General features: G+C 46.7%; 2 protein-coding genes across 5 annotated transcripts; both read left to right on the top strand.

Moving 5' to 3' along the window:
- The first annotated feature begins 285 nt into the window (after nt 1-285).
- MED22 (mediator complex subunit 22) lies at nt 286-10,012 on the top strand. Of its 2 annotated transcripts, XM_048822942.2 has the most exons (5): nt 286-512; nt 1,034-1,176; nt 2,832-2,912; nt 3,545-3,753; nt 8,723-10,012. In XM_048822942.2, the coding sequence occupies exons 2-5, from the start codon at nt 1,054-1,056 to the stop codon at nt 8,919-8,921; spliced, it is 612 nt and encodes a 203-aa protein (XP_048678899.1). In that variant the 5' UTR covers nt 286-512; nt 1,034-1,053; the 3' UTR covers nt 8,922-10,012. The 2 variants fall into 2 exon arrangements, with proteins under 2 accessions (XP_048678899.1, XP_048678902.1); XM_048822945.2 differs by lacking the exon at nt 8,723-10,012 and having other exon boundaries at nt 3,545-5,494.
- SURF6 (surfeit 6) lies at nt 3,736-18,250 on the top strand. Of its 3 annotated transcripts, none has more exons than XM_075120546.1 (5): nt 3,736-3,753; nt 13,051-13,322; nt 14,081-14,335; nt 16,665-16,750; nt 17,469-18,250. In XM_075120546.1, exons 2-5 carry the CDS (start codon nt 13,229-13,231, stop codon nt 18,144-18,146), a joined length of 1,113 nt encoding a protein of 370 aa, XP_074976647.1. In that variant the 5' UTR covers nt 3,736-3,753; nt 13,051-13,228; the 3' UTR covers nt 18,147-18,250. The 3 variants fall into 3 exon arrangements, with proteins under 3 accessions (XP_074976647.1, XP_048678889.1, XP_074976648.1); XM_048822932.2 differs by lacking the exon at nt 3,736-3,753 and adding an exon at nt 12,404-12,523; XM_075120547.1 differs by lacking the exons at nt 3,736-3,753; nt 13,051-13,322 and adding an exon at nt 13,362-13,455.
- Nucleotides 18,251-27,399: the final 9,149 nt, after the last annotated feature.

Here is a 27,399-nt window from a genome sequence, read left to right as displayed (position 1 = left end):
ATATCTGCCGGACCCTTCAGACAGCCCAGCTTAAATGCTATAGGCCGATGCTTTCAAGGCTGCTTAAGTGGGGGGGGGGGGGGGGAAAGAAGAGAGAAAGGGTCCTTCCAAGTGATAAAGGTTTGGAGCAATTCTGCAGCTTCCCCCTTGCATGCACGTCCTTAAAGCATGTGAGGGGTGCCTTTTTAAAGAGCAGGGACTGCAGACATTCTAGTGTCTGACCAAGCCGCAAGTCAGGGACGGGGAGATAGATAGATAGACAGACAGACACCCACACCCCTACTGCGGCTTTAAAAAATGTGCTCGCTCAACTCTACTTGAAACAGGTCCGAAGCCGGGGCAAAGGACTGGCGTCTGCAGCAGCCAACCACCGGCGAAGAGGCGGCCAATCTAGGGGAGGCGGGCGTGCTGATGGCCAGCGGGGCTTGCTCGCCGCGAAGCCCGGGCTGAGAGCAGCCGTGCTCGGGGCAGGTGGCGCCCAGGAGCGGGCAATGCCCTGCGTCGCTCGCTGGGTGAGTGAAGCAGAGCCTGCAGCACGCACTGCCGGCCGTGGCTGTTTCGAGGGAGGGTGCCGATGGATGGATCCCTGCTAGAGGGCTGCAAGTTCATGCACAGCCCTGCCTGCAGGGCGAACGCTCACTCCAGCAATCAGGGAGGCTACTAGGTAGCCGAGGGCTTGGCTAGGGGGACCTTCTTTCCCGTCCCCAGGGAGCTGGTTTGCCGAGGATGCTGCCTGGAAATAGCTGTGGTGGACCCCTATAACGTCTCCCTGCGGCCCCTGACAGTAACTATTCGCCTAGGCGGATCTTTTGTTTAAATTGTTGTGTAGATTTAAGACTGCAGAGTGGCCCAGTCCTGCTCTTGTTGGTCAGTGGGAGTAGAATTGCAGCCCTTACTGGTTAGGGTAGGGAGAAGAGATGGGCTTAGTGGGGTTTTGACTCCTAGTAAATTTAGGAGTTTCACAGGAAGTATTTAGATATGCTGGTGTAATGTTGGGCTGGCTTGTAACAGGCTCTCTCTTCCTGCCTTTCAGTTATAATCTAATTTAACACAATGTCACAACAACGAGTCCTGCCTCAAAGTAAAGAGACCCTCCTACAGTCCTACAACAAGAGGCTGAAAGATGACATCAAGTCAATCATGGATAACTTCACAGAGATCATCAAGACTGCTAAGGTGGGTATTTGAAAGAAGGTCAATGAAGTCAATACCTATTTAGTAGCAGTCAGAGCAAGGCATGGGTATAGAAGTCTATCCCAGAGCCCATTCAAGTTTTATTTCCATTAGTTAGAAGAACCCTCTAATCCTAGACAAGGGAACAAGTGTCTGTACATAACAGACACAAAAGTGTTAAGTCTTATGTAAAGATGGATTTTTTAAAACATTCTCTCCCTTTCCATAGTTAGATTTTAGGCAAGCTATCTGAGAAGAGTCAGTTTTCTGTACTACTTAAAGGAACAAATTTCCTCTACTAACATCACATTTAACAACTATATATCAAAACACTCTTACCCCAGATGTATACATCCTGGAGATGACTCCTAATAACCTTCAGCTTGGAGCACCTTCACAGTTGTGGGGTCCCTAAATCTTGGTCAACTTGCTTTGTCCCTACAAAATCAGTGTATCTATATTTCTTCCTCCTTTTTACTTAGACTTGTTAACCACTCTCCCAGCCTATAATATATAGAACAATCCTCGGGCCTGTGACCAACTAGAATAGTCCCCACCTTCTTACACCAGCTTCCTCATGTAAAACACCTGTGGGTGAGGCAAAGGCCAATTAGCTACTCTGGAAAAGGCAACACACTGCAGATGGGGATTTTCTGACAGCACTAAACAAAAGAATAGATCTGTTCATCCTGAAAATAGCTGTAGATAATCAGCAAACTTCTGATCTGACTCCTTGTTTTCTAACGAACTAATAGAGACTAATTAGCTCTCTCACTGAAATCTAGAGCAGAGGTGGCTCAGTTTGAGTGCTGGGGAAAAGTGATCCTTGTCTATAATTTTTTGAGGTGCTTTGGGATCCCTTTGGATGAAAGGCACCATAAAAATGGAAGATTATAATTTAGGCCCTGATCTTCCAGTCAGTGGGACTATCTGCATCCTAATTATGCATTTGTAGGACTAGATCCTAAGGTAACATGGGTTGAAATATAAACATAGATCCAATAATTTTGTTCAGAATGATCGTTACACTGATCTGAAGGCTAGAAATACCAATCCAGCTCACAGGAAAAGGCTGCATTTGAAAATTAACCAGTGAGATGTAGGTGGCTCATAGAGATTCAGCAGCTGAAGCTTTCACTTCCTGGAGTCAAATTCTGCATTTATGCATCTATTCTGCATCTACACCAAGCTTAGCCTTATTCTTCAATGAGGCTTTAATAGCTTTGCAAGGGGTGAGGGGAGGTTGATGCCAAATTTGGCCTCCTGAGTTTTCAACAGTTCTTTTTAGCAGGTTACTAGTGAACAGCTGCAAATTATGCTACTCAGTTTTCAAACAAACAGTCCAATCAAACAAGCTGGAAGTGCTGGAAAATCAATGGTGGGAAGAATCCAAGAAGACAGTCCAAGGAAAACAGAGAGGCGAACATTGTTCTGCACAGCAATTGATTAACATGAGGGAAGAGATGGAAGCTCAACAAATGGTGCACTCTTAACTCTGATCCTACCAAAAGCATCTGCTAGATGGGATCAGGGACATAAGCCCCTTTTATATGTGGTTTGAACTGAAACAAGATATTCTTTTAAGTAATAACCTCTTCTGGGATGCAGGAATATTGGGTGAGCTGAAGACACATGGCTTTTTTTAAATTGATTTTTAGATTGAAGATGAAACCCAAGTCTCTCGAGCAACCCAGAGTGAGCAGGACAACTATGAGATGCACGTCAGAGCTGCCAATATAGTAAGTACAGCTTGTGTGCCAAGCCGGCGTGCTGCCTAGCGGATCTTGTGTGTTCTGTGCTCTGTTACAGCGTCCATGAGGAGCACTCAGAATACTAATGTCAATTACTGCCAGAGGTGTAATCCTCACTGGGTGGCTTTCCCAGTGCAAAGGAAGGGAGTGATTTTTCTGTTTCCTCTGGATTTCTCTTTCGGTCCCAACCCAAAGCTACCAACTTTCACTTTTAGAGCTGCCCAGTTTTAACTGGTGAGGCCCCTGACTAAAATCCTACTCCTGGCTTGCAATGTTAATACCTTCTTTTGCCTTTGGTTGGTGACAAAACATACAGTTCTGGGTTTATACTACTGAAGGCTGTGCTTGCCTGTGAAACAAAAGAACATCATTGTTTGTGCATAGAGTGCCAGAAGGCTGCACAGTACCCAGGGTGTGCATGGACAACTGTATTGTGCTAATGCATTCTTCTCTGGTACTGCAGGCTTTTGGCTAGCATTTTAGCAAAGTTGCTCCCATGTTGCAAAGTCTGGTATCAGGGGGCTGAGGGAGCAGCCCAGCAGACCATGTTGCAGAGCCATGGTAAAGGACCCCAAAGTCACTTTGTGTCCATTTGCTTAATATTTTATCCACCTTGCAAGGTCCGAGCTGGCGAATCCCTGATGAAGCTTGTGTCTGACCTGAAGCAGTTCTTGATTCTCAATGACTTCCCCTCCGTGAACGAAGCCATTAACCAGCGTAACCAGCAGCTGCGGAGCGTGCAGGAAGAGTGTGACAAGAAGCTGATCTCGCTGAGGGATGAGATTTCCATTGACCTGTATGAACTAGAAGAAGAATATTACTCTTCCAGGTACAAATAGGGCCATGGACTCCCATGTACTAACAAGCCTCCTCTTGTCTCCAGCCCTTTCTGAGAAACAGGATAGGAGAGCAGATTGTCCTTAAGACACAAGCCTAAATGGATATTTCCCCTTAAAATTCACACCTGTTTTTAATTAGATCAAACTTGTCTTCTGCAACCTAAAACAAGCTATCGAGATGCTAAGCAGTCAGGCTGATATGGGGCAGAGCCTCTTTGTGTGCTCTTTCACAAGTGTCTTAAACTACATAACATGCCTATTCCTTGTAGCTCACCCCCACCAACTGTTTGAAATCTGTTTAAAATGAACTAAAGGGACATCATCAAGTAGCTTAGAATCGACATTTTTCTATCTCTAGCAGGGTGAGAGGGTTGGTGGTTTTTTGTAAAAACTTACCACTAATGTATCTTTTGTGAAATCTTTTTAAAGACTTTCAATAGAACATAGGTTCTGGTGGATACAACTTTTTTTCCCTCCTAATATTGTTGCAACCCCCAACATCACTAGTTAATGAGGTCCAGTAAATGAAAGTGACCAGAATCCGATCTGAAAGGGACTGGTTTGGTTGCACTGTCCAAGGTCAGTGAAATGCAACAAATTCTAATAATTACAAGCCACATCTAAACACCACAGACAAATTAATCAACAGCATAAATGGTAAAAAGCAAACTAGCTCTTTAAACTTCTTTCACTTTTAATAAGCTTTGATAAGATGATTTTTTTTTTAATTTTATTATTTTTTAATTCCCTAAAATGTTTAGTGGTAGCTACAGATGCTCAATTCAACTGGAATTTAGAAAATCAGGCCATCATTTACTGGTAATGCAGGTATTTTAGAAATAAAAGTTAGCCCAACAGTGTCCCTTTAAAATTGATGCATTATTTTAAGAAAATTTACCTTTCATAGCTGTGAAAAGGAGAGCAACAATTATAAAAAGATGTCTTAGGACAGTGAGAGGCCCACTAAATATTTTGGAGATGAGTGGAAAGGAAGTTGAGTAGGGTTACACAATGCTGACTGATCTAAGCAAAAATTCTGGTCTTAACTGGGGTCAGGACTTTATTATTTCATAACTTGATTGGACAGCAAAGCAGTCGATGTTGTCTAACAGGGGTGTGTGCAGTTATGGTGACCCAAATGTGAGCCTGTGATGTGTGTTTGTGGTATTGTAACCAGACACTCTGGCATGTACACTTGTGGTTCTAAAATGGTTATTTTAATCTTTGGACCAATGGGTTCTGACCATGCTAGTGTGGTCTTTTATCTACCTAGCTCTGAAACTGCACTAAGCAATCATTCCTAGCAAAACTACTGTCTAAGCAGGAGTGGGGGGGAGGGGAGGTTGTCCCTTCCCTCCCCCCGTTGTACCAAATCAATCCATTCTTCTGTTTCTAATATGAAGTGCTCGTTTGGTGAGAAATCTTGCCTAGAATATAGAGCTATGCTCTCTTTAATGACGCCTCATGTCCTGTAGCTGCACCTAGTGTTTTATCCACTGGTCCTTGAGCACTTATTTCCTTTTCCTTCATGTGCCATCGGCTACAGGTTTTAACCAATCTTTATTTCTGCACCAAAGAAACATGTGAGTGTTTAAATAGAAACAACAAGTGGCTTATTCAAAGTACTTTTATAAATGGTCATAAGGATTTTTTTTAACAGAATTTTACTGTCTGATGTGGAGAAAGGGGTTTCTATTTTGTATTAAAGCACACATGGCTGTAGGATGTTAATTGTGTTTAAACGGCTGTAAAGACTCAGTGTGTACCTGGAGAGGGCGACATGAAACTCATTCTGAGAGCTCAGCTGGGGGTCAGTAGCTGTCAGCTCCTTGTGCCGCCTAGGATCAAGCATATCATTTTGTGCTATAGTGGCCTGATCCTGCTCTCACTTAAATTGATGGGAGCTTTGCAGTTGACTTCAGTGGGAGCAGGACAGTAGGATTCCACACAACCACCATTCCAAATTGCTCTCTCAATCTCTGGTTTCCATTGGTGGATTTTCACCATCCCCAATAGTTAGAGCTTTAGAGTTTAACACTTGAAACACTGTTGTTTCCTGGCATCCCTTTGGGTGAAGCTGCAGAGCACTGCGTTCTCTGCACCCAGTCTGTTAGCCTCCGGCTGGTCCCTATGTATTGCTAGGGCCCAAAAGTCCTTGTGCAGACAAAACTCCTGTTGACTTTACTGCTTGTCTGTGAGAGGACTATAGAATTAGACTCTGTGCTTTTGGGTAGGTGTCACCTGGAAGGGCATGTTCTCACTCCCATCACGGTAGCAGGGGTTTGGGAGACACTCTTGCCCCATATACTGGTAAATACTGCGTGTCCGTAGGGTTTTTGCTAGTAAATATTGACTTCATGAGGAAACTTGCGAGCCAAGAATCTTTCAAAGCAACTCATGTGCTTTTGTGTTCTAGGCAGGTGCCTTCCCACACAGTCCCAATAGTGTGCCCTGGGAGAGCATTTAACATCTCCTTTGGGTTCACATCCAGCCAAGCCTCAGGGTTCTCTCCACTGGGAGGCTGGATGGTGCCTTGCAGAGCCCCATAGCAACTATGAACTTTGGGTTACTGACTGGAGAACTGTAGTGTAAATTTTGAGGTCTCTATAATTTGGAGGGAAGGGGGGGGTCAGGGAGGGAGAAGAAGGAGAGATGCCCACTTCCTTTCCAGAGCTGCATTCTACCCAGATGCTAGGCTGAAGAGTTCTTAGTAGTTCTCCAGTGTGAGGTGTGCTGGACACCAGACCCTAGTGCTCTGGGATCCGGTCCTGAGGGGCTGAGATCCAGGAGTAAGGGAGAGAAATGGTTGGTGGATTCAGGACTAGTTAGGCCCCAGTCCTGCAGTCCTTCATGCATACCTCAGTGGCAGCTTTGTTTTGCATAGTCACTGCAGGATGTGATGCTAAGCCTTCATACCCCAATGAAGGGACCTCACTTGGTAATAGTGCAAAAGCTCCAGATGCTAAGCCCCCACCCCTCTTCTCTAGCAAGCCCAGCGGGGCAACTGCTGGGAAAGAGATGACTTGGCATTGAGTGAATTCTCTGTAACCGCCAAAAACCAAGTGTCTAAAATCAGTGACCTCCTCATGTGCTTATTCCCCGAAGATGTAGCTCCGTGCACTCCAGCTTGCCTTCTCCAGCCACTTGTGGCTGGAGCTCTGAATTCCTGGTCCACCATTCCCGTCTCTTTGAGAGCATGGCTTGATGACTGGAGAGTGGGTTTGGAGTTCAACCTGTTAGACACAGCTCTTCAGTTCAAAGTGTTTAGTCTTATATATATATATATATTTTACTCTTAAAATATTTCCCAAAAATCTCTATTTGAGTCTATTAATGGTAAAACAAACCCAAGGGGTCCAGTGGTTTTCTTGGTTCTGTTTTATTTATTTTGAACACAAGCTACTTCCTGTTCCAGCACTCACTTCGGTCTCTGGGTGTCTCTTGCATGGGCAGCTCCTTCCTCTCTTTCAGCATTTTTTCCTCTATTTTTATTTTGGTTTATAGCCCTGCCACTGTGCATCCGCCTCAAACTTCAGAGCAGGAGTTAGGGCAACAAAGGGACAAGAGATAACCACTGACTTAGGAACACAGGATTTGCCATAACTGTTCACCTTACTGGTCCACCTAATCTTATACCCTGCAGTGGTCAACCACTGTCGCCTGCTTTTTCAGAGGAGCTGAGCACACACAATTCCTGTTGAAGTTAATGGGAGCTGCAGGTGATCAACACCTTTGAAAGTCTGGCCAAAGATGCTGCAGGAGAAGGCATAAATCTCCCATAAATCTTTGCCAATCTTGTAATGCTGGAGATGGGGGAGGGGAGGTTTCCTGACCCCTACAGTGATCCTGCAGCATGAGACTCAATTGTCCTTTTCTTAGCACATAACTTTTGTAGCTATTAGTCATAACACTAGAGTAGGGGAGAAGGGGATAGAGACTTTGGGGTTTTTTGGTTCTTAACAAAAAGAGTGGAGTGATGATCTTACAAATACAGACCTTCAAACAATTCAGTGACAATCTAGTAATGCTCCTTGAAAGAACTTAAAGTACATTTTTTGGTGGGGTGGGGGGAGGTTGGTTGTTTTTTGCCCCATGGTAGATCAAGAATAACCCTGATTCTAAACACTTACAGCCCAAACTTTTAAAAACTTTTAGACCTGGGTTTGAGAGGTGTAGAGTATTCACAGCTCCAAGCACCTGGAGTTGTGAGCACACTCTGCTTTTCTAAAAACTCAGGATCAGATGTCTTAAGTTGGGCACCCAAAATCACTAATGAAATTAGGGCCGAAGGGTCTGATTCTCCTCTTGGTTGGTTCCTGATCCAACTCTCAGTGAAATTGTTAGGGATGAAACCCTGGCCCCGCTTACGTGAATGGGAGTTTTGCCATTGACTTTAAGGAGGCTGGGATTTTGCCTCAGGTGTCTTTCCTTTGACTTGAATGGGAATTAGAGTGGGAGCACACGCCAGTTTCAGACTGGAGTAACCCCACTGGCTTCAATGAAAGGACTCCTGACCCTTCCCAGGGCAGTGAGATCACACACCAGCCTGAGTCCTGTTAGGGAACGTCAGTGTCATGAGACTCGTGATAAAATTATGATCCACAAACATGATGTCCATGTATCAGGGGGTAGCCGTTTTAGTCTGTATCCACAAAAACAACGAGGAGTCCGATGGCACCTTAAAGACTAACAGATTTATTTGGGCATAAGCTTTCGTGGGTAAAAAATTCATCTGAAGAAGTGGGGATTTTTACCCACGAAAGCTTATGCCCAAATGAATATGTTAGTCTTTAAGGCGTCACCGGACTCCTCATTGTTATTATGTCCACGGATGCTTTTGCCATTTTCTTAACACTTTGCTTCTGTCTTGCTTTTTCTCCCCGCCTCTTTTTTTTCCCCCCCTCCGCTCTCTGATTGCACCTCCTGTCTCTCCTTACTGGTGTGGCTTGTTCTGGAAAGCTACAGTCTATGTGACACCAATGATCTTCCTCTGTGCGAAGCCTACTGGAGAGAAGACCCTGCCGTGCTTTCCCCCGAAGGCCTCTCCATGCCTCTGGCAGCTGCCACGGCAGAGCAGAGCACTACAGCCCCTCAGAGCTCAACCCCATCGCACCCTCACGTGAACGGGCACGGGGCAGGCCCAATGGAGCACTCCTGAAGTGGATGCCGTGCCTGCTGAGCACACTCAAACCAGTGGTGCTGAGCTGCTGGAGTCTTCCCAGCTGCTGAATTGGGCCAACTTTCTCCCACTGCTGGAATAGCATACTGTAGCTGTGTTTGCAGGTCAGCTGCTGCCGTTCACTGGATATCAGCAATGTCTTCTTCACCTCTTGAGCCGCGCCCGTGAAAGTGTTCCCATAGGGGTATGGTAGAAGTAATAGGCCAACAGGAAATTGACTGCGGTAGCAACTTTGAGCTAGGATTTGTCTGATGTTACCACATGATGGCTACATGTAGAGACCATTAGGAGCATGGAGTTTGTTTCCATGTGAATCCCGGGTTGGGAACATGTTGTTGCGCTGTGCAGGAATCTAGTGTATTCTGGTTCTGAATAGGAAATTTGGGTCAAGGTTTGGGGTGGGTTTTTTTAGTATTTATTTCTTCCTAAGACTCAAGTTAACCAACATTGGGGTGCTTCCTATATCAGTATTCTCAGCCTCTTCCTCTTCTGGGGTGGCACTAAAATAACTTCTGCTGTAGTTTACAAGAATAATAACCTCCTCAGTACTTGTATATAACACTCTTCACCCTCAAGGTGCTCTGCAAACTTGAATCCTTGTGCTCAGAAACTACTGAGATGGGAGAGCTAAAACTACCTGGACTCCCCAGAACACCGCTGCCACAGACATAAATACTATTCCCATTGAAGTGCAAGGGAAAATGAGGCAGCAGTGCAGTGACTTGCCCAAGGCTATAGTTGGAGGCAGTGTCAGCGCCAGGATTAGAATTAAGGACTCTCTGGCTCCCAAGTGGGTGTTCTCTCATAGCCTGAGACCACTGCAAACTGCTTCCTCCTTTCAGTCATTTAAGCTAATTCTACTTGTATAATTGAAAGAAAGTATTTGAAACGGGATGTAACCATTAGATCAATGTCCAATCATTGTTGAACTACTGGTGTACCCAGGATGCAATTAAGTCCCTGGTCAGTATTCTACTGTAGCTTCACACATCTCTGTGGAGTTGTTTTTCCCCCCACTCCATTTGTTTTGTAAGTAGATGGCTGAATAAAACTAACTTTGTTTTGTATAATTTTTAAAGTGTGTGTTTTCAGCTGCAAGGGGCGGATGACGTGAGCATCTTGTGTGTGTATGTAGTGGGAAGAGCATTTCCCAAAATGTTCAAAGCAAATATGAACCACTCCAGCTCCTCTTCCTGCTGATACTGAAGTTGGGCTATGTAGAAGAGTTGATTATTGCTGAGCTGAAACGTACAAGGTGAAACAGGAGGTCCATGGGGCTTGTCTGGGGAGCTGCCTAGGGGCTTTCTCAAACGTTGCTATGCTTTCTCACCTACATCACAGGCCAGTGCTTTGACTCAGTCTGGATGTTACATCTCGGGGTCACAGGTGTAAAATCTTTGTTGCAAAAGCCTGGCAACATGCAGAACATTAGCATCTAATTTGTCACCTCTCAGATAGACCCTACGGACACTTCACGCACCTCACATCTTGCTATGAAAAACTAAGGCTGAGATTTCCAAGAAGAGTTAGGCACCCTGCTCCCACTGAAAGGCACCTATGAATCCTAACCCACTGAGGCCCCACTAAAAATCCCAACCGAAAAGATCACTGTCCAAAATAATTCCTGGGGAGGATTCCCTGTACCAACCTCATGTAGTGCTCTTAATATGAACACTGCTTTAGTGCCATGAATCCAACTAAAATGTCAAATAAGGCTACTGTGGTCTTTGCTAACTGGGAGAGTAACTTCTATTCTAACACGATTTTTATTTTACTTCTAAAGACCAGTAAAGCTGCATTGCGAGTGCTACCCTAACAAGTCCTTACCAGAAAGTCCTTTCCTCTCTCCCTTCGTCACAAGGAAAACTACTGTTAGGGATGCAATTTTGCAATCCTTACTCAAGCTAATGTTCCACAAACGTTAACCTGTGTTGAGTGTGAATATGTGGACTAGAGGAGCAGGACTTACAGCTTGGGGACTCAAAACCATATAGAAATACTCTTGCACAGTGATTAATCAACTGTGCCCACTGCAGTGTTTACAGTACTTTATTAATAAAAGATAAACATGGTATGTTATCTTGTACACAATGCATTAGGTCATTGTAAACTACAGGTGCACTTCCTGGACGGATATAGCAGGATTCTCTACTGCCGCATTGTACAAAGAGTTAATATTAGTTACATATTTGCTCTATGCTTATTTATTGTTGCTAACTCTCATGATTTTAGCACAGGTTCCATGATAGTTGGTGTTTTTTTCTCAAAGCCCAAGTTCCTGGAGTCATGTGATTTTATGAGCATCTGAGCTTCCACTAAAAAGAAAAAGTTTCTACTGTGAAAACGTGATCCCGTTCAGTCAACCCTAAAGACTCAGAAACACAAAAGCAACTACAAAACACCTGAAGTATATTATTTTTTAAAATCTCATGATTTTTGTACATTTCAAGTTGTCGGTATTGTGTTAAGTACATTCAAATCAGGATGTGTGTGTTCTGTTTAAAATATTTCAGAATAAATAACACCCAGGGCAGTTTAAACAAGATTAAGGGCAAGGTTGTTTCCACAATCCCCACCTATCTTAGTCAATTTACATTTGAATAATTGCATCCTGCCTCCCTAAAATTCCTTGTGTAGTTTCAATTCACTGCCTGGCCTAACTGAAGGATGACCAGATAGCCAATGTGAAAAATCAGGACACCTTTTTTTCAGGGGACCGATATAATTGCATATATAAGACAAAGTTCCTACTATTGGGATGGTCCCGATAACACTGGGACGTCTGTTCGCCTTACCTAACGGCTATGTTGTGTTGTAAACTGTTCAGCGTCAGCTGTTCCATCCTAGAAGTGGCTGAATTTTGGTGGCTGGGCAATGAACTTGTAAGTTAGTTAGCCTCTAAGGCGCCACAAGTCCTCCTTTTCTTTTTGCGGACACAGACCCACACGGCTGCTCCTCTGAAGCCAGAAATAAAGCAGGAGCTCCTGGTGTGGACACAAGTCTGGAATAAAAATTACTTTATTCGGGAATAATTCACTCACCAAGCAGAATAATGATGATGGGATAAAAGTGGCTTTATTCTGGAATACTGTCGGCACCGGAGGAGCTACGCCAGCGAGTGGCAGTTTGTAGACAAGGGGACAGAGAAATCTCTGGGACACGTACCAAGAGTCTCTCCCTCTCACACACACACACACGCAGAACTGGTTTAATTTGGACGCAGCTGCAACAGAAGGGAGCCGGCAGAGGGGTTTACAAATTCAGCTTTAAGGCGGGCGCGGCAGTGCCGAGGGAGCAAGGCGGGGGCGGGGGATCGCTGGGGAGCTGCGTGCGACCGGCTGTAGGCACAGCCTGGCCCAGCTGCCTGCAACCCCCCCCCACGCTGCGGCGATGCAACGAGCGCGCGCCGCAGGGCCCCGGGGCAGGCCAGGCAGCCCCACCCCGAGCCCGGCTTCCCCCGCGGGCCCCGCCCCTCGCCGCCTCCGCCAATGGGAAGCGAGGGTGCGCTCTGCGTTCGGCTAGCGCTGCCTGCCCGGCCATGTGGGGCCCTGGCTCGGCTGGCAGGCGGAGGTGGCGCGCGGGTGAGGCTGCTGGGGTCCCTCCACGGTCAGGGGGCGCCTAGGACCCCCCCGCCCCCATTGCCCCCTCCCCCAGGAACCCCTCCCCTCATCACCCCTCCCCCAGGAACCCCCTTCCCCCTGTGCCCCCCATTGCCCCCTCCCCCAGGAACCCCCTTCCCCCATCACCCTTCCCCCTGTGCCCCCCATTGCCCCCTCCCCCAGGAACCCCCTTCCCCCTGTGCCCCCTCCCTCCCCGCTGACCCCCGCAGCCCCCTCTACTGTCCCGACCCCCGCCCACTCCCCGTGTCCCCTTCTACTGTCTGCACCCCACCCCTGTAGCCCCCTCTATTGCCCCTCCCTTCCTCCCCGCTGTCCCCCCTTTCTCCTGCAGCTCTCTCCCCCAGTTCTCCCTCCCTCCCTCCTCTTCTGTGTTGTCCCGTACAGTTATAAAGTTGCTACCCAAGTCCACGTTATTTAATGCAAAAAGAGAAATGTAACAACGCCCCTTGTCATTCTCTCATTAACCAGCTTTTTTTTTCAACATCTAGGGCAAGGAGATGGATGTTGCAGCCCTCTGGACTTCATTCGGTGCTGGTGGCCCTGCTCCAAGGACGGACACGTGTGTGGAGTGCATCATCGCTTGAATTGAGCCGCTCTTAGTTCTGGGGCACTACTGTGTAGATTCTCCTGTATTTTATTGCTGTTGCTGGGTGACCTGGATTAGACATGGCTAGTCTGGCCACCAAAGACTCATACCTGCAGAGTTTAGCTAAGAAAATTTGTGTGCAGCAGGTCCAGGAGCCACGGAAAAGAACGTTTGGTATTATTTCTATTTGCCCTGTGCAATGAGACTCCATTTCTTGATGCTAATTTCTGATCTCTAGAAACCCTGTCTTGTAGCATGGTTTTCTTAGTAGGGTTATTAGGCCGTTTGATCTGGTGTGTAAGACTTGGTAGGTAAAAATCAAACCATACTATAATGTGGGCCCTGATCCTGCAAACATTTAAGCACATGTGTATCCACTCATTATACTCCACACCTGAACATCGCCATTATATGAACAACATATCCCCATATCTCAATGTCTGTACTTTGACCCGTTAACCTTTTACCCCAATCGGGGATATTACAGATTATGTATTCCTTACGCCACCTGATCCTAAACCGAATTTTGCACTCCTTGATAATCTGCACCTTATTCCCTGATAACCAGAAACTTCTATGCTTAAACTCTGTACTGTTTTATTTTATTTTAATATCATCTTAATACAGTTACTCACATGAGTAGCTCCCTTGACTGCTATGCAGCTGTTTATGTGCATAAAATTATACACATTTAAATAGTTGCTGGACCAGGGATGTAGGATACAACTGGGCTGTAGCTGGGTTCTCCTAATGTCTGTCATTTTAACATAGATAAAATCTAAATCCCATAACTAAAGAGAGGTTTATGTCTGCATTAAAATTAGATGCAGAATGTTGCTGGGTCCCTAATTTTCAGTAATATGTGGTTGGTGAGGGGGACAGTGAAGAAATAGCTGTCCTATTACTTTCTAAACCTTTCCTGTGCCTTTCAGCTTCCAAGCGAGCTGGGTCTGGAGATGCTAGCAGCGAGCCGAAGAAAAAGAAGAGAAAGAAACCCAGAAAGCAAACTGAGAAGGCAAATTCCCCTCCAGCTAAGCAGGCAGCACCCAGTACCAGCAAATCTTCTCCAGCTAAGCAGGCAGTACCTAATCTTAACACATCTACTCCAGCCAAACTGACAGCACCCAATGGGAGCAGATCCACTCCAACTGGAACAGCAGTGAGCAAAACTGAGAACGGAACCACAGGTGAGAGGGCTCAAATGGCGGATTCACAGGCTAAATATGTCTGAGCCAAGCCATGTCTTTCTTCCTTCCCCATGCCAACAAACTGGGACTGGGAAGACTGTTCAGAGTCTCCAAGCACGAGTATTGAGTTTGTCCTTTGCTAAGATAAGACTGCAAACTGGCTCTGAAACTGAGGTTCAAGACAAGCAAGTTGTAATGTTGCAGCTGGGTACACTTACTGGAGATGTGCAAAGGAGAGTTGTCTGTAACTGCAGGGGGGAAAAAAGAGACTCTGTTGGTTCAGATCTAATCTAATTTTGTTGAAGCTTTTTGTAAATCCTAAAATTGACAAATATTTCCATGAATATTTAAAAATCTAAATTCCAACACAAACCGTTGTTCTTAAACTAATAAACACTCAATTGTAGGGCTTGCCGCCTAACTGTCCCAGCACCTGTAGGGCTCTAGACAAAATGGAAACTGATTAACTGATTTTTCATTGTCCCAGTTGGGAGAAATGAAATATGGATCATGTGTTATACAGCAGGTTGGTTTAATGGACTGAACCACTACTGTGGAATAACTAGATTCCTTGCAGCAGGGGTGGCCATCCTGAGTCTGAGAAGGAGCCAGAATATACCAATGTACATTGACAAAGAGCGACAGTAATACGTCAGCAGCCCCACTGATCAGCGCCTCCCCCTCCCTCCCTGCACCTCCCTGATCAGCTGTTTTGTGGCATGCTGGAGGGGGGGAGGAGCGAGGGGACAGGATGGGGTGGAAAGGGGTGGAGTGGGGGCTGGGCCTGTGGCAGAGCCAGGGGTTGAGCAGTGAGCACCCCCCGGCACATTGAAATGTTGGCGCCTGTAGCTCCAGCCCTGGAGTCGATGCCTAGACAAGGAGCCGCATATTAACTTCTGAAGAGCCGCATGCGGCTCTGGAGCCACAGGTTGGCCACCACTGCCCTGGAGCCATGGTTTTGATCTTAATAGGGTAGAACTCAGCCCTTGTTCTTTGCAGCTATGTCATTTTGAGTTCTGTGTTTGGGGATCTTCTGGAAGAGATCTTTTAAGGAAAAAAAAAAACCCATAAAATTCTTTCTGCGTAGAGCAGATATTTAGCTTAAATTTTCCTTTTCTGCAGTCCTTTGTAGCATGTAGTATAGTTGCCTTTCCCTGGTACACTGAATATATTTAGTCTGAAAAACCCTTAGAAATCCTTCAGCAGAATATACAATATTTTTCTCATTAAATCTTCTTATAGAAGTGAAGATTGTGTGTGCGCGCGTGCACATGTGAGACCCAGCTTCACAAGGTGGTTAGTAGGGGGTTTTCTGGAAACATAAATCCCTTAAATCACCGCTTCTCAATCTCTTCATATTGTGGATCGCTTCGTCAACTAGCAATTGTCACGTGGCTGACACCCCTGCCAGTCCCCACTTACTCTGCAGCAACTAGAGTGCTTGGTCACCTGAAAAAGTAATTTTTCACACATTGCTAAGGAGAGAGGCTGAAAATAAACTCACTCTAATTTGATCGCTATGGCTGCTTGGTTCTTTGTTTCCACTGCCTGGGAGTATGACTTCTCCTTTACAGGCACCCTGGAATCTCCCCAAGCAGCAAGAGCTGTAAGCAGCTCTGATCTCCCTAGGTCACTCTGCAGCTGCTTCACCAATGTTAAAGAGGCAACTTCCTGAACCACAGTTGGAAATGCCACCCTAATGTATTGAGGAGTTGGGGTATGTCTGCACTACAGCTGCACAGCTATGGTGCCGCAACTATGCCACTGTGAAGCTGTAGTGTAGATGATGTAGTTAATCAACCTCTCCGAGAGGTGGTGCCTAGATCAAGGGCAGAATTCTTCTGTTGACCTAGCTGTATCTATAGTGAGGGTTAATATAAAGTTTTTCACAGCCCTGAGCAGTGTAGCTAGGTCAATCAAATTTTTAGGCATAAAGCAGGCCTGTGTTTGAAAAGGTGTGTTTCATATGAATAGAGAGGAGAGTCTTTGTAATTTCCCCACGCCCTTTTCAGTCTTCAGTGAAAAGGCTTTTGTCTGGATTTAGACATTCCCCCTTAGTGTTTGTAAGTGTGATAGCTCAGAGCTGCACTAAAGGCATGAGAGAGAAACTGACCAGCTGCTGGATGGTGCTAAAACATTGTTCTGGGCTCAACCACTTTGAATAGTGTTAGGGATGGAGGGGAGGAAATTCTAAAGAAATGTTCCTTTCTAAGGAAAGTGCGTCTTGCATTTCCTTCCTGGGTCCCACTGGAAACTGTCAAAGATCTTTCCAGTGTGACTAGTGCCTTATTCTAAGTGAATTACTTCATTCTCCCGCTCTTTTTACCAGGTGGAAAAAGTGACCCCGGTTCGTTTTCTGCTGTGAATATCTTGCGTCAGAGGTTACATGAGAAGATGCAAGAAGTCTCTGGTCAGGTAAGGGCGTTAGCCACACATTGGATAGGTTTGTTGGTCACTTTTTTTCTCCCCCCTGCAGTGCAGCTTGTTGCTGGGAGACTGGGACTGGGTGGCCACCCTGCAATATCCAGAGCTTGCTAAGTGACCTGTGAAGGGAATTCATTCTCATTGAAGATGATGTGTTTGGGGCTGTCTCCTGGGGGACACTCCTATTGATGTCACTCAGGGTTCTGTGCATGAGTTGAAGGTAGTGTATGGCCCAGAGTGACTAGGGAAACTAGATAGACCTCTTTGACAGCCAGTTCATACAGGCCAGTCTTGGAGGAGAACATCTACCCGACCAGAGGAAGGGCACTGTGGTGGGAATCTCATGAGAGGTGAAACGGCTCCAGAATCAAGAGCTAAGGAAACCCCAAGGGCTGTGGACTCCACATATTCTGAGGTCAGGGACAGTAAGGGAGAAGCTCATTCACAAATGTATGAAGGATGGAGGTTAGGAGAGTCCCGGAAGGCTGAGATCTAGCAGGATTTGGGATGCACAGCTGGAGTTGGGAGTTCTGGGCACCCAGCACCTCTGAAAGTCAGGCCCATAACTTGGATTGTCCTGTGATAGATGGTAAATGTTTAAGGTGTTTGAGAAATGTAAATCAAGGGAGTTGTGGTAATCTCAGCTGTAATATCTAAATTCTGTACAACCCCTTTACAGCCTCTCTTTCTCTTCTGGCCTGTCCTTTAGGGTGGCACTAAAGAGCTATCACCAGCTGTGCTGGAGAAGAGGCGCCGAAGGAAGTATGAGAAGGAGAGAAAGAGGCGCCGGAGAAAGGAGCTGAAGATGAAGGAGAAAATGGAGAAGAAGGGAGCCCAGGAGGCAGCTGCAGCTGTGGAGCCGCAGCAAGCAAAGGAGGAGAACAAGGTTGGGATCATCTTCAACCAGGTCAAAGTCTGTGAGGAGGAGGAGCTGAGCAAGACAGAGAAGAAGAGAGAGAAGAGGAAGAGAGTGAAGGGAAACCTCACTCCTCTGACAGGCAAGAACTACAAGCAGCTGCTGAGCAGGCTGGAAGCCCGGAAGAGCAAACTGGAGGAGCTGAAGGACAAGGACCAAAAGAAAGCCATGGAGCTGGAAAATAAGATGAAATGGACCAACGTCCTTTACAAGGCAGAAGGCGTCAAGATCCGCGATGACGAGGAGCGTCTGAAGGCTGCCCTGAAGCGCAAGGAGAAGCGCAAGGCCCAGCGCCAGAAGCAGTGGGAGAAGAGGACGGAGCACGTGGTAGAGAAGATGCAGCAGCGGCAGGACAAGCGGCGTAAGAACATCCAGAAGAAGAAGGTGGCCAAGGTGGAGCACAGGAAGGACAAGGCCCGGAAGAAGGGTCGCATCCTGCCAGAGGACTTGGAGAAAGCTGGTGTGAAATGAGACTAGGGCTTCCAGTGTTGGTGGCCTGGAAATGGACACTCAGTCTGTGTTCATGGAGCTTGTTGTGGGATCTCTTAATAAACTGTTTTACAAAACTGCTCTGATACCTGCGCCTGGTGCCATTTATCCTGTAGCCACCCAAACGCATATTTAGGCACCTATGGATGTGGCCTGATTTTTTCAGGGGTGCTGAGTGTTGGGCCTGGGTTTGGTTTACTTGGCTGCTTAATGTTAAGTTTGGAAGATGGGGGCCCTACTTCTTCTAACTTCATGATGCCCAAAATGGAATGTTTGTATTCCAGGTATCTGCTGACTAGCTCTCATTTCTCTCAGATTGCAACTGTTTATCCCTGTGGGGGAAAATCCGTGGCATCTCTCGTTCATTATCACTTAGTCTGTAGCATGTTAGAGCATCTAAAATTGCATAGAATCTGATACAGGCTTTTGAGGTTTGGCTCAGCCCCCTTAATGCTTTCCATGGGGGGCATGGATCAGCGTTCACTTCACGCTCCCCATCAGTACGCAGCCTGGAGAAGCTAATGATCCAACCAGCAGACCAATTTTGATGATGGTGCCCGGCCCCCTGCCAGCTGAGGCACATTGCACATATGCAAAGATGATGCCTTACACACCCACCCGGTCTTTCTAACTTTATTCATCAGCTGCAGGTCTCCACGCACACCCCCTTCTCCTATTTCCAGTTCTGAGCTCAGGGTGAAGTTCATTTTTGATTCCGCCCTTCAGTGCCAAAAGGGGCTCTTACAAATTGTGAACTAAATGGCAAGGAAGGAAAGAGCTGTGTGTAGCGCCATGCTCTTAAAGAGCACCGCAACATGCTCCCTGGTAGCCACTCTCTGGCCACAGACACCAGAGCTGGAGCACAGGGTTTCCATATGGCAATGCAGAGACAGAGTTCTGTTTTCTGTTGTACCAGCGCAAATCTATTTTCTGTAAACAACAGGAGTGGAACTTCCATGATCATTCAAATTGCCAAGTTTGGGGGGGCGTCCTGTTAACCTGATCTTTATGGGCTGATTTATTATAGGCTTGCAAATAATCTGACCGGAAAATACTTAGGTTCTTGTCCTGAAATCAGGTTACAGAATTAGAGAACGTGGAGAGTTCAGTACTTTGTCCAGCTCCTTGGGATGTGTGGCAAAAGACATTCACACTGAGGACAAAGCCAGGCTCTAGAGATTTTTATTAAAATAAAGGAATTATCAACACTCCAAACCATCCAGCCACAAAGCACTAGTACAGTTCTGTAGACTCTTGTGGTGTCATCCTGTTACCAAGCTACTTAAGCTAGCATACACACATCCTTCCTTGGGGACCTGGGAGTAGGAGACAAAGGACCAGCCTCATCTCTGGCATGCCTGATAAATTCAGTGGTCCAGGTTCCTCAAGCCTGAGATGGTGGAGATCAGGGTCAGGTGTTAAGTAGCTGAACTATATTGCAAAAGGTGAGTTAAAACCCCAAACAAAAGATGCCTTAGGCCAAAGAGAAGGAAAATGATCTAACCCCCACATGGGGGCTTGCCCTGGCACTATCCTGAATATTCACATCATTGTCCAGCCTTCCATCCCCAAATCTTATTTCCTCACCCAGATAAATCTCAGGGTACTCTTACACTATTTGTTACAATATTCTCAAAACCGTAACCTTTGGCCTGAGTTGTTACTTCCATGTTCTTGCAGTGTACCTGGAGGTTATCGGCGTGTTCCAGAATTCTGGTAAACACATTCAGTTCCCCCAAGTTAAAACGGGTAACAGGTAGGACATTTCTCTATGCCAAAGGTTATAGATACTTCTGGTAACTTGCTCTATCTAATCATAGAGGGTACAGGCCTGTAGATTCTTTGCATTACAGCCAAATATAATGAAATAATGTTTACTGAAATTACTCAGTACAAAAACATAAAACAATATCATCAAACCAATAAAGAAAAACATAATCTAGCAGGCTAGCCCCATAGGCTACACAACCACTGCCCCTAAACAATCTGGAGGTAGTCCATGTGTAGATCCCCCTACTGCTCCCTGAGCATATGGGGTCTAGGTACAATATTGTTCCCTGCATACACTACAAACAGCATGCTCTGAGAAACCGGGGTAGGGGGGTGTTTCCAATTAGTGGGAGCTCCTTAAACTGAGTGCCTGTGATTTGATAGTAACATAGATCACTATGAGCTTTATTGCGGTCTGTGCTGCATAGACATCTACACAGCATTCATTAAACTGCCAGAGTCCAATCCCACTGTACATGGGACTCACTTCAAAAACCTGGGATGGATTCTTGGGGGTCAGTCTGTTGTTTTGTTCCAAGAGTGAGACTGGGCATGTGGCAGGGATGTTCCCAGGATACCATATTGGGCTCTAATCAGAGGATGGCAAAGGAGGGGAGATCATGAATTCATCGGCCAATTTTCATTGACTCTAAATAGGGGATGGAGGATGATAATTAAAGGGGAAGGAGGGAGGGAGGGGTGTGCTAGATCTCTCATAATGTCTCCCAAGTGTTTAATTGAGCATTTACATAAGTTTTAATATAAGAAAATGTTCTTTAACATCTGATCTTTTGGTTATTCCAGTGTCCTACATAGCAGCTTCTGGGTACATGTGAAAAAAATAACTAAAACTTGCAAACCCATCAAATGAGATGTGGGCAAAGGTCAGTGCAAAAGCTCGTCTGCATTTCTAAGGTGTCCATCACCATGGCATCTAGGCACCAATACATCGTTTTAGAAGTAACCAACAGTCCTCCCTCGCTCCCTCTCAATTATAGTTTGAGCTGCTCATGTATGAGGCATTGAATCTAGATGGCTTACTCGAGGAATAAAATGTCATCTGATAGTATCCCTTTAACTCAAAGTGTCATCTCTAGAGATGGAAAAAAATTTCCTAGCACTGCCCACGTTGGCACTGTGCCCGTGAGAGAGCGGCATGGTGCCTTGCTCAGAGCAGGTTTGCTCCAAAGGGCATGATCACCTATGGGCTCCTGGGAGCAATTCGGTGTGTGAATGCATGGTATGGTGCAGGCACATTAGGGGCACCAAGTAGTTAGGAGCCAGATGTTTCTAGTGCGGACAATGACTCAAAGTGGCTCCCTGAGGCATATGATACAGCAGGGGTCAGCAACCTATGGCCCGCGTGCCAAACATGGCATGCAAGCCAATTTTTAATGGCACGCTGCTGTCTGCCGGACCCGCAAAACCTTAAATTAAAGTGAATAAACGAAGACTCGGCACACCACTTCTAAAAGGTTGCCAATCCCTGTGATACAGTCATTTAAAATCAGTACAGCAGATCCTGTCCTGGTTTGTGCGAGTGCTTTGGTGGAAAGGAGCCATTAGTGTCACATCCCAGCAGCATCTGAGCCAGATTCCCCGCCGAGGGCTTGAGGGAGCACCAGGAGGGCACACTGACCACCACAGCTGCTGGCACGTAAGGTCCAAAAGAAGCAGGCTCTGCAAACTAGGGCATTTACCCAGGTCCCCAGCCAGTTAGCTCCTGAGGGGATGAATGCTGTAAGCAGCCGTAAGGCTCACCTAGTAGTATGCCCTCGCTCCCCTCGCTTTGCCTTCCACAGTCAGGGTGGCTCTAGGCCAGGGGTCGGCAACCTTTCAGAAGTGGTGAGCCAAGTCTTCATTTATTCCCTCTAATTTAAGGTTTCGCGAGCCAGTCATACATTTTAACGTTTTTTAGAAGGTCTCTCTCTATAAGTCTATATGTTATATAACTAAACTATTGTTGTATGTAAACAAGGTTTTCAAAATGTTTAAGAAGCTCCATTTAAAATTAAATTTAAATGCTGATCTTACGCCACCGCCCCACTCAGCCCATTGCTGGCCTGGGGTTCCATTCACCTAGGCTGGCAGCGGGCTGAGCGGGGCCTGCGGCCGGGACCCCGGCTGGCAAGGGGCAGGCAGCCAGAACCCCAGACCGGCAGTGGGCTGAGCGGGGCCTGCGGCCGGGACTCCAGCTGGCAAGGCGCAGGCAGCCAGAACCCCAGACCGGCAGTGGGCTGAGCAGGGCCTGCGGCCGGGACCCCGGCTGGCAAAGGGCCAGCAGCCAGAACCCCAGACCGGCAGTGGGCTGAGCGGGGCCTGCAGCTGGGACCCCGCTGGCAAGGGGCCGGCAGCCAGAACCCCAAACCGGCAGTGGGCTGAGCGGGGCCGGTGGCCGGGACCCCAGACCGGCAGACCGGTCTAGGGTTCTGTCCGCCGTCTCCTGCCAGCCAGGGTCTCTGCTGCTGGCCCCGCTCAGCCCGCTGTCGGTCTGGAGTCCTGGCCCTGTCCACATAGAGTGGGTACCTACCTTCTCCCTGGTTCTAGCCATTCTCTTCCTCTCTCTACACTGAGATGAGGGTGGGAGTGCACTAAGAACAGGGCTGTGGGTGAAGGAGCAGGCTGGGAGTTGGGGTTCAGGGTCTGGCCAGGAGCTAGAATGAGGGAGGGGGCTCAGGCAGGAGGTTTGGGTGTGGAGCACTTATCTGGGCTGCTCCCATTTGGTGTGAGGGGTGGAGGTGGGAATGTCGGGGTGTGTGTGTGCAGGAGCTCCTGTTTGGTGCTCAGGGTGGGAATGGGGATGTGGGGGGTGCAAGAGTCAGGGCATGGGGTGGGAGGGTCTGGGTATGTGGGGGGGTGCAGGAGTCAGGGCAGAGGGCTGGGAGTGTGTGAGGGGGGTGCAGGGGTCAGGGCAGAGGGCTGGGGGGGGTGTGAGGAGGTGCAGGGGTCAGGGCAGAGGGCTGGGGGGGTGTGAGGGGGATGCAGGGTCCGGGCAGAGGGCTGGGGGGTGCAGGGTCCGGGCAGAGGGCTGGGGGGTGCAGGGTCAGGGCAGAGGGCTAGAAGTGCGTGAGGTGGGTGCAGGGTCAGGGCAGAGGGCTGGGGGTGTGTGAGGGAGTGCAGGGGTCAGGGCAGAGGGCTGGGTGTGGGGGGGTTCAGGGATCAAGGCAGAGGGCTAGAGGTGTGTGAGGGGAGTGCAGGGTCAGGGCAGAGGACTGGGAGGTGTGACGGGGTGCAGGGGTCAGGGCAGAGGGCTGGGGGGGGTGAGGGGGTGCAGGGCAGAGGGCTGGGGGAGTGTGAGGGGGGTGCAGGGGTCAGGGCAGAGGGCTAGAGGTGCGTGAGGTGGGTGCAGGGTCAGGGCAGAGGGCTGAGGGGGTGCAGGGGTCAGGGCAGAGGGCTGGGGAGGTGTGAAGGGGTGCAGGGGTCAGGGCAGAGGGCTGGGTGTGTGAGGGGGGTGCAGGGTCCTGGTAGAGGGCTGGGGATGTGTGTGGGGGGTCAGGGCAGAGGGCTGGGGGTGTGTGGAATGCAGTCCTGCATATTAACCTCAGTAAAGTCACACCAGTGTAATGTGGGAGAGAATTTGTTCCTCTGCATTTTACCTGCACACATTTATGTATATATTAATATAGGACTCAATCCTGACCCACTAAAGACAATGGAAGTTCAGTCGGTGCAGGATAGGGCCCATACTTTTTGATCTATTTGGGGAATATGGATCATTGTCAATAAGAATATTAAATGAAATACTGCACTGGCTTTCTATCAGATGTAAAAAGCACTTTTATTTTGCTGTCCCCATTGTCTGAGTTGGTCTGTATATTTACAAATAATTTTTGGGGAAAATCTAATACCCAAAAATCCCAGGCTCTGAGCTGGATTTGTAGCTTTCTTTGCATTCGTCTAGCATGTGGCAGAAACCCACCATTTGTGAATGTAATTATATGGCAGTGACAGTCTAAATCTCCAGCTTGATTGTGCAATTCCTTATAAGTAGCCCTAGTCAAGTCAGTGGAACAGCTTGCATTAGGACTACTCGCATGAGTAAGGATTTCTAGACATTCCATATCTCCCTTTCTTTCCTCTGTAAACTATAGATTTCATGACCCTTTCTTCAGGGAAATGTCAGTAACCAACAGGTTTTCCTGAAGCTGGGTTCACTCTGGAGAAAAAGAGCAATTTGTGTTTAAGAACTAACCCCTGCCCCTAAAACGTTTCAATCTTTTGATTTTTGATCATTTATCTGATCCAAATCTGCACGGTCCAGAATCTTTAGTAAGACAGAATACTCTCTCCATGTTTCTCTTGCCCACCTTTTGAAGGTTTAAATTACTATGGAAAATTTCATGGAGATTACCTTAGAATTGCCTCAGGGATTGTTCCCTGAAATCACATGCATCGCAGAAAGGAAATGGAATGCTTTATAGCCATTTTTTAATTTTTTATCCCCAACTTTTTACTGTACAGTCCTGGCTCCAAACCCTGCAGTCATTAGTAGATGAGTGGGGTCTGGCACCTGCTAATCAGAGAGTAAACACCTCCCCTTGACATTCAGTTTATATCAAGCAGGTTTCTTTCTTTAAAAGAACAGGACGTTGTCCAGATGTATCTATAATATCAGACTGCATGATCTGAATCGAGTTGCCTAAAAATGTTGAAGAACTGGTAGCTGCTTCCATTGTTGTTGCTGAAAAAGCATTGGACTATGATTTATTTTGCCTTCTGGAGTACTCAGGGCACAGGGCAGTATTTTCAGGGGATGTGTCAGGGACAGTTGTAGAGCTGCATATGATGTGGCCTTTACAGATTTTTAGATGCAAATTGGAGCTAGCCAAAGAAGGGTGTTTCCTAGCAGCTGATCCCTTCTATTGCAGCATTAGATCCACTGGCAGTGTTGGTGGATCCAGTCCTGTCCAACGAATGCTGCTCAGTTAACCAGCCTGTATGGGTTACCAGTGAGTGCTGGCTTTTGAGCAGCCACATTATCCATTGGCTTGGATGTGGTGAGTTAATTTCAAAGGAATAAATGGGCCCAGAGGGCAAAGGGTGTTAACAGGACACTGTCACTGTACAAGCACTAAACAGTTGAACATGGTTTGGGGTTTTTGAATACAGAGCCCTTGGCCTGTTTAGCCCCATGGCAACCAATGCCATTAAAAATTGTTATTATCTTTTATTAAAGATACAGTAAAAAGGGAAATCAGTTGAAGCATTTAAAATGTAATGCATTTATTAAAGCTTTCATTTAACGTATTTCCCTTCCTCCCTTTCCCTTTAGCTGGGGTTTTTATAAGAAAAACCTTCTCTTTGATAGTCTTTTAGATGATATTAATAATCATAATAACTGCCATTTTTTGGAGAAAAGAGCAAACCTTAGTTCAGAGGGGCTAGAGCTGCTGTTATTGTTAACGTCTGATCCAGTTTCTTTAAACACAAAACAAGATAAACACAAACAAAAGAGAAGAGAAAAGATTAGCAAAAATAGAAAATGCTGCTTCTGTCTCCACTGGGAGGTAATTTTTGGACATGTAGCCACTAACTCACAGGAAGTTTGGTTTTCTAGATCAATCATCACAGCCAAACAGCTTATTGCTTAGATAGAAAAGCAAATTGCTTCTAGGGATAGAAGCTTGGCACAGTAATATGTGGACTTGGAACCAAAAAAAAGATAATGTTTTGGAGAAGAGGGACCTCGGACAAGTTTGAAAAGATTTGGTCTAATTTTTTTGAAACCTGTGATTAATTCCTAGTGAATGGAAACCAAGATGTCGCTCTTCTTTCCTCTCCCTGCCCCATTTCCTTCTCCTTTCTCTCTGCCCATTCCTTTACTTTTCTGTTTTCTGCCTCCCCTTAGTTAGCAGTGGGGGGGAATAGATATTTTTCAATAAAAGATAAATTAAAATACTTCTAAATTCTACTCCTGGCTCTGACATTTTTCACTACGCCTCAGTTTTCCCATCAACAAAATGGGAATAATAATAGTCACTGTTTGTAAAGTGCTAGGTAACTACTGTCATTATTTATTAGTTTAGCAAAAGTGTTATGCAGACTGTGAATGGCAAAAAAAATCTGCTCATTTTTTTCTCAACAAGCAGAACTTTTTATAAGTGAATTTCATACTGGTGGAAGCTGCTGCCGTGGCAGCCTTGAAAACTGCAGACTCCTTCCTATTCACACAAGTACTTACAGAGGTGGCAGCAGTACAAGCTTCTACCAAATTGCTTCACGTATCAGAGTGGTAGCCGTGTGAATCTGAATGTTATAATTCTTGACACTATCAGATACTTGTTCACCTGCACATCTACCAATGTGATATATGCCATCATGTGCCAGCAATGCCCCTCTGTCATGTACACTGGCCAAACCGCACGGTCTCTATGTAAAAGAATAAATGGACACAAATCAGACGTCAAGAATTATAACATTAAAAAACCAGTCGGAGAATACTTCAATCTCCCTGGTTACTCGATTACCGACCTAAGTCGCAATACTACAACAACAAAAACTTCAAAAACAGACTCCAACGAGAGACTGCTGAATTGGAATTCATTTGCAAACTGGGCACCATTAAATTAGGCTTGAATAAAGACTGGGAGTGGATGGGTCATTACACAACGAAAAACCATTTCCCCGTGCTTATTTTTCCCCCTGCTGTTACTCACACCTTCTTGTCAACTGTTGAAAATGGACCACCCTGATTATGACTACCAAAGGTTTTTTTTCTCCCGCTGATAACAACTCACCTATTTCAGAGGAACAGCCGTGTTAGTCTGTATTCGCAGAAAGAAAAGGAGGACTTGTGGCACCTTAGAGACTAACCAATTTATTTGAGCATGAGCTTTCGTGAGCTACAGCTCACTTCATCAGATGCATACCGTGGAAACTGCAGCAGACTTTATATACACACAGAGAATATGAAACAATACCTCCTCCCACCCCACTGTCCCGCTTGTTCTAGTTGGTATGGCAACACCCATTTTTTCATGTTCTCGGTGTATATATATCTTCCGACTGTATTTTCCACCGCACGCATCGGATGAAGTGGGTTTTAACCCCCAGAAGCTTATGCTCAGGTAAATGTGTTAGTCTCGAAGGTGCCACAAGTCCTCCTTGTTCTGTTTTGCTTCACGTCTGTGACTCAGAGCCAGATTCACGGAGTCCATGCGGCGTAACTGTGGTTCAGACTCAGTGGATCACTCGCTTCTGGGCCTCTGCTGAGACCCGTTGGTGCCACAGGTAACACCGGTCCGCTGGCACTGAGACCAGCACCGCCTTTCCCAGAGGCCGCTGAGCAACCAGCAAATGGCATCAGCGGGGCGGGGAGCGGGAGGCAGGGCCCCCGTGCAGCAGGCCCCAGAGGGATGACGCAAGCCTCAGCCCGCCTCCCTGCGTTGCCCTGGCAACAGGCAGCCGCTCGGAGAAGGCGTGCCGGAGTTGACAGGTTCTCGCGGGAAGATGAGCTCTCGCGCTC

Source organism: Caretta caretta, chromosome 16, assembly GCF_965140235.1.
Source record: "Caretta caretta isolate rCarCar2 chromosome 16, rCarCar1.hap1, whole genome shotgun sequence".
NCBI lineage: Eukaryota > Metazoa > Chordata > Testudines > Cheloniidae > Caretta > Caretta caretta.
This window is presented reverse-complemented; position numbering and strand designations above follow the sequence as displayed.

What these genes read in the sequence shown, in the direction of transcription:
- MED22 (XM_048822942.2), top strand. Translation starts at nt 1,054, where the DNA reads ATGTCACAACAACGAGTCCTGCCTCAAAGTAAAGAGACCCTCCTACAG. An exon ending in ACGTCAGAGCTGCCAATATA is followed by an intron (nt 2,913 to 3,544) that starts GTAAGTACAGCT and finishes CCACCTTGCAAG; the next exon opens with GTCCGAGCTGGCGAATCCCT. An exon ending in GAAGAATATTACTCTTCCAG is followed by an intron (nt 3,754 to 8,722) that starts GTACAAATAGGG and finishes TGTTCTGGAAAG; the next exon opens with CTACAGTCTATGTGACACCA.
- SURF6 (XM_075120546.1), top strand. Translation starts at nt 13,229, where the DNA reads ATGGCTAGTCTGGCCACCAAAGACTCATACCTGCAGAGTTTAGCTAAG. An exon ending in GCCACGGAAAAGAACGTTTG is followed by an intron (nt 13,323 to 14,080) that starts GTATTATTTCTA and finishes TGTGCCTTTCAG; the next exon opens with CTTCCAAGCGAGCTGGGTCT. An exon ending in AACTGAGAACGGAACCACAG is followed by an intron (nt 14,336 to 16,664) that starts GTGAGAGGGCTC and finishes TCTTTTTACCAG; the next exon opens with GTGGAAAAAGTGACCCCGGT.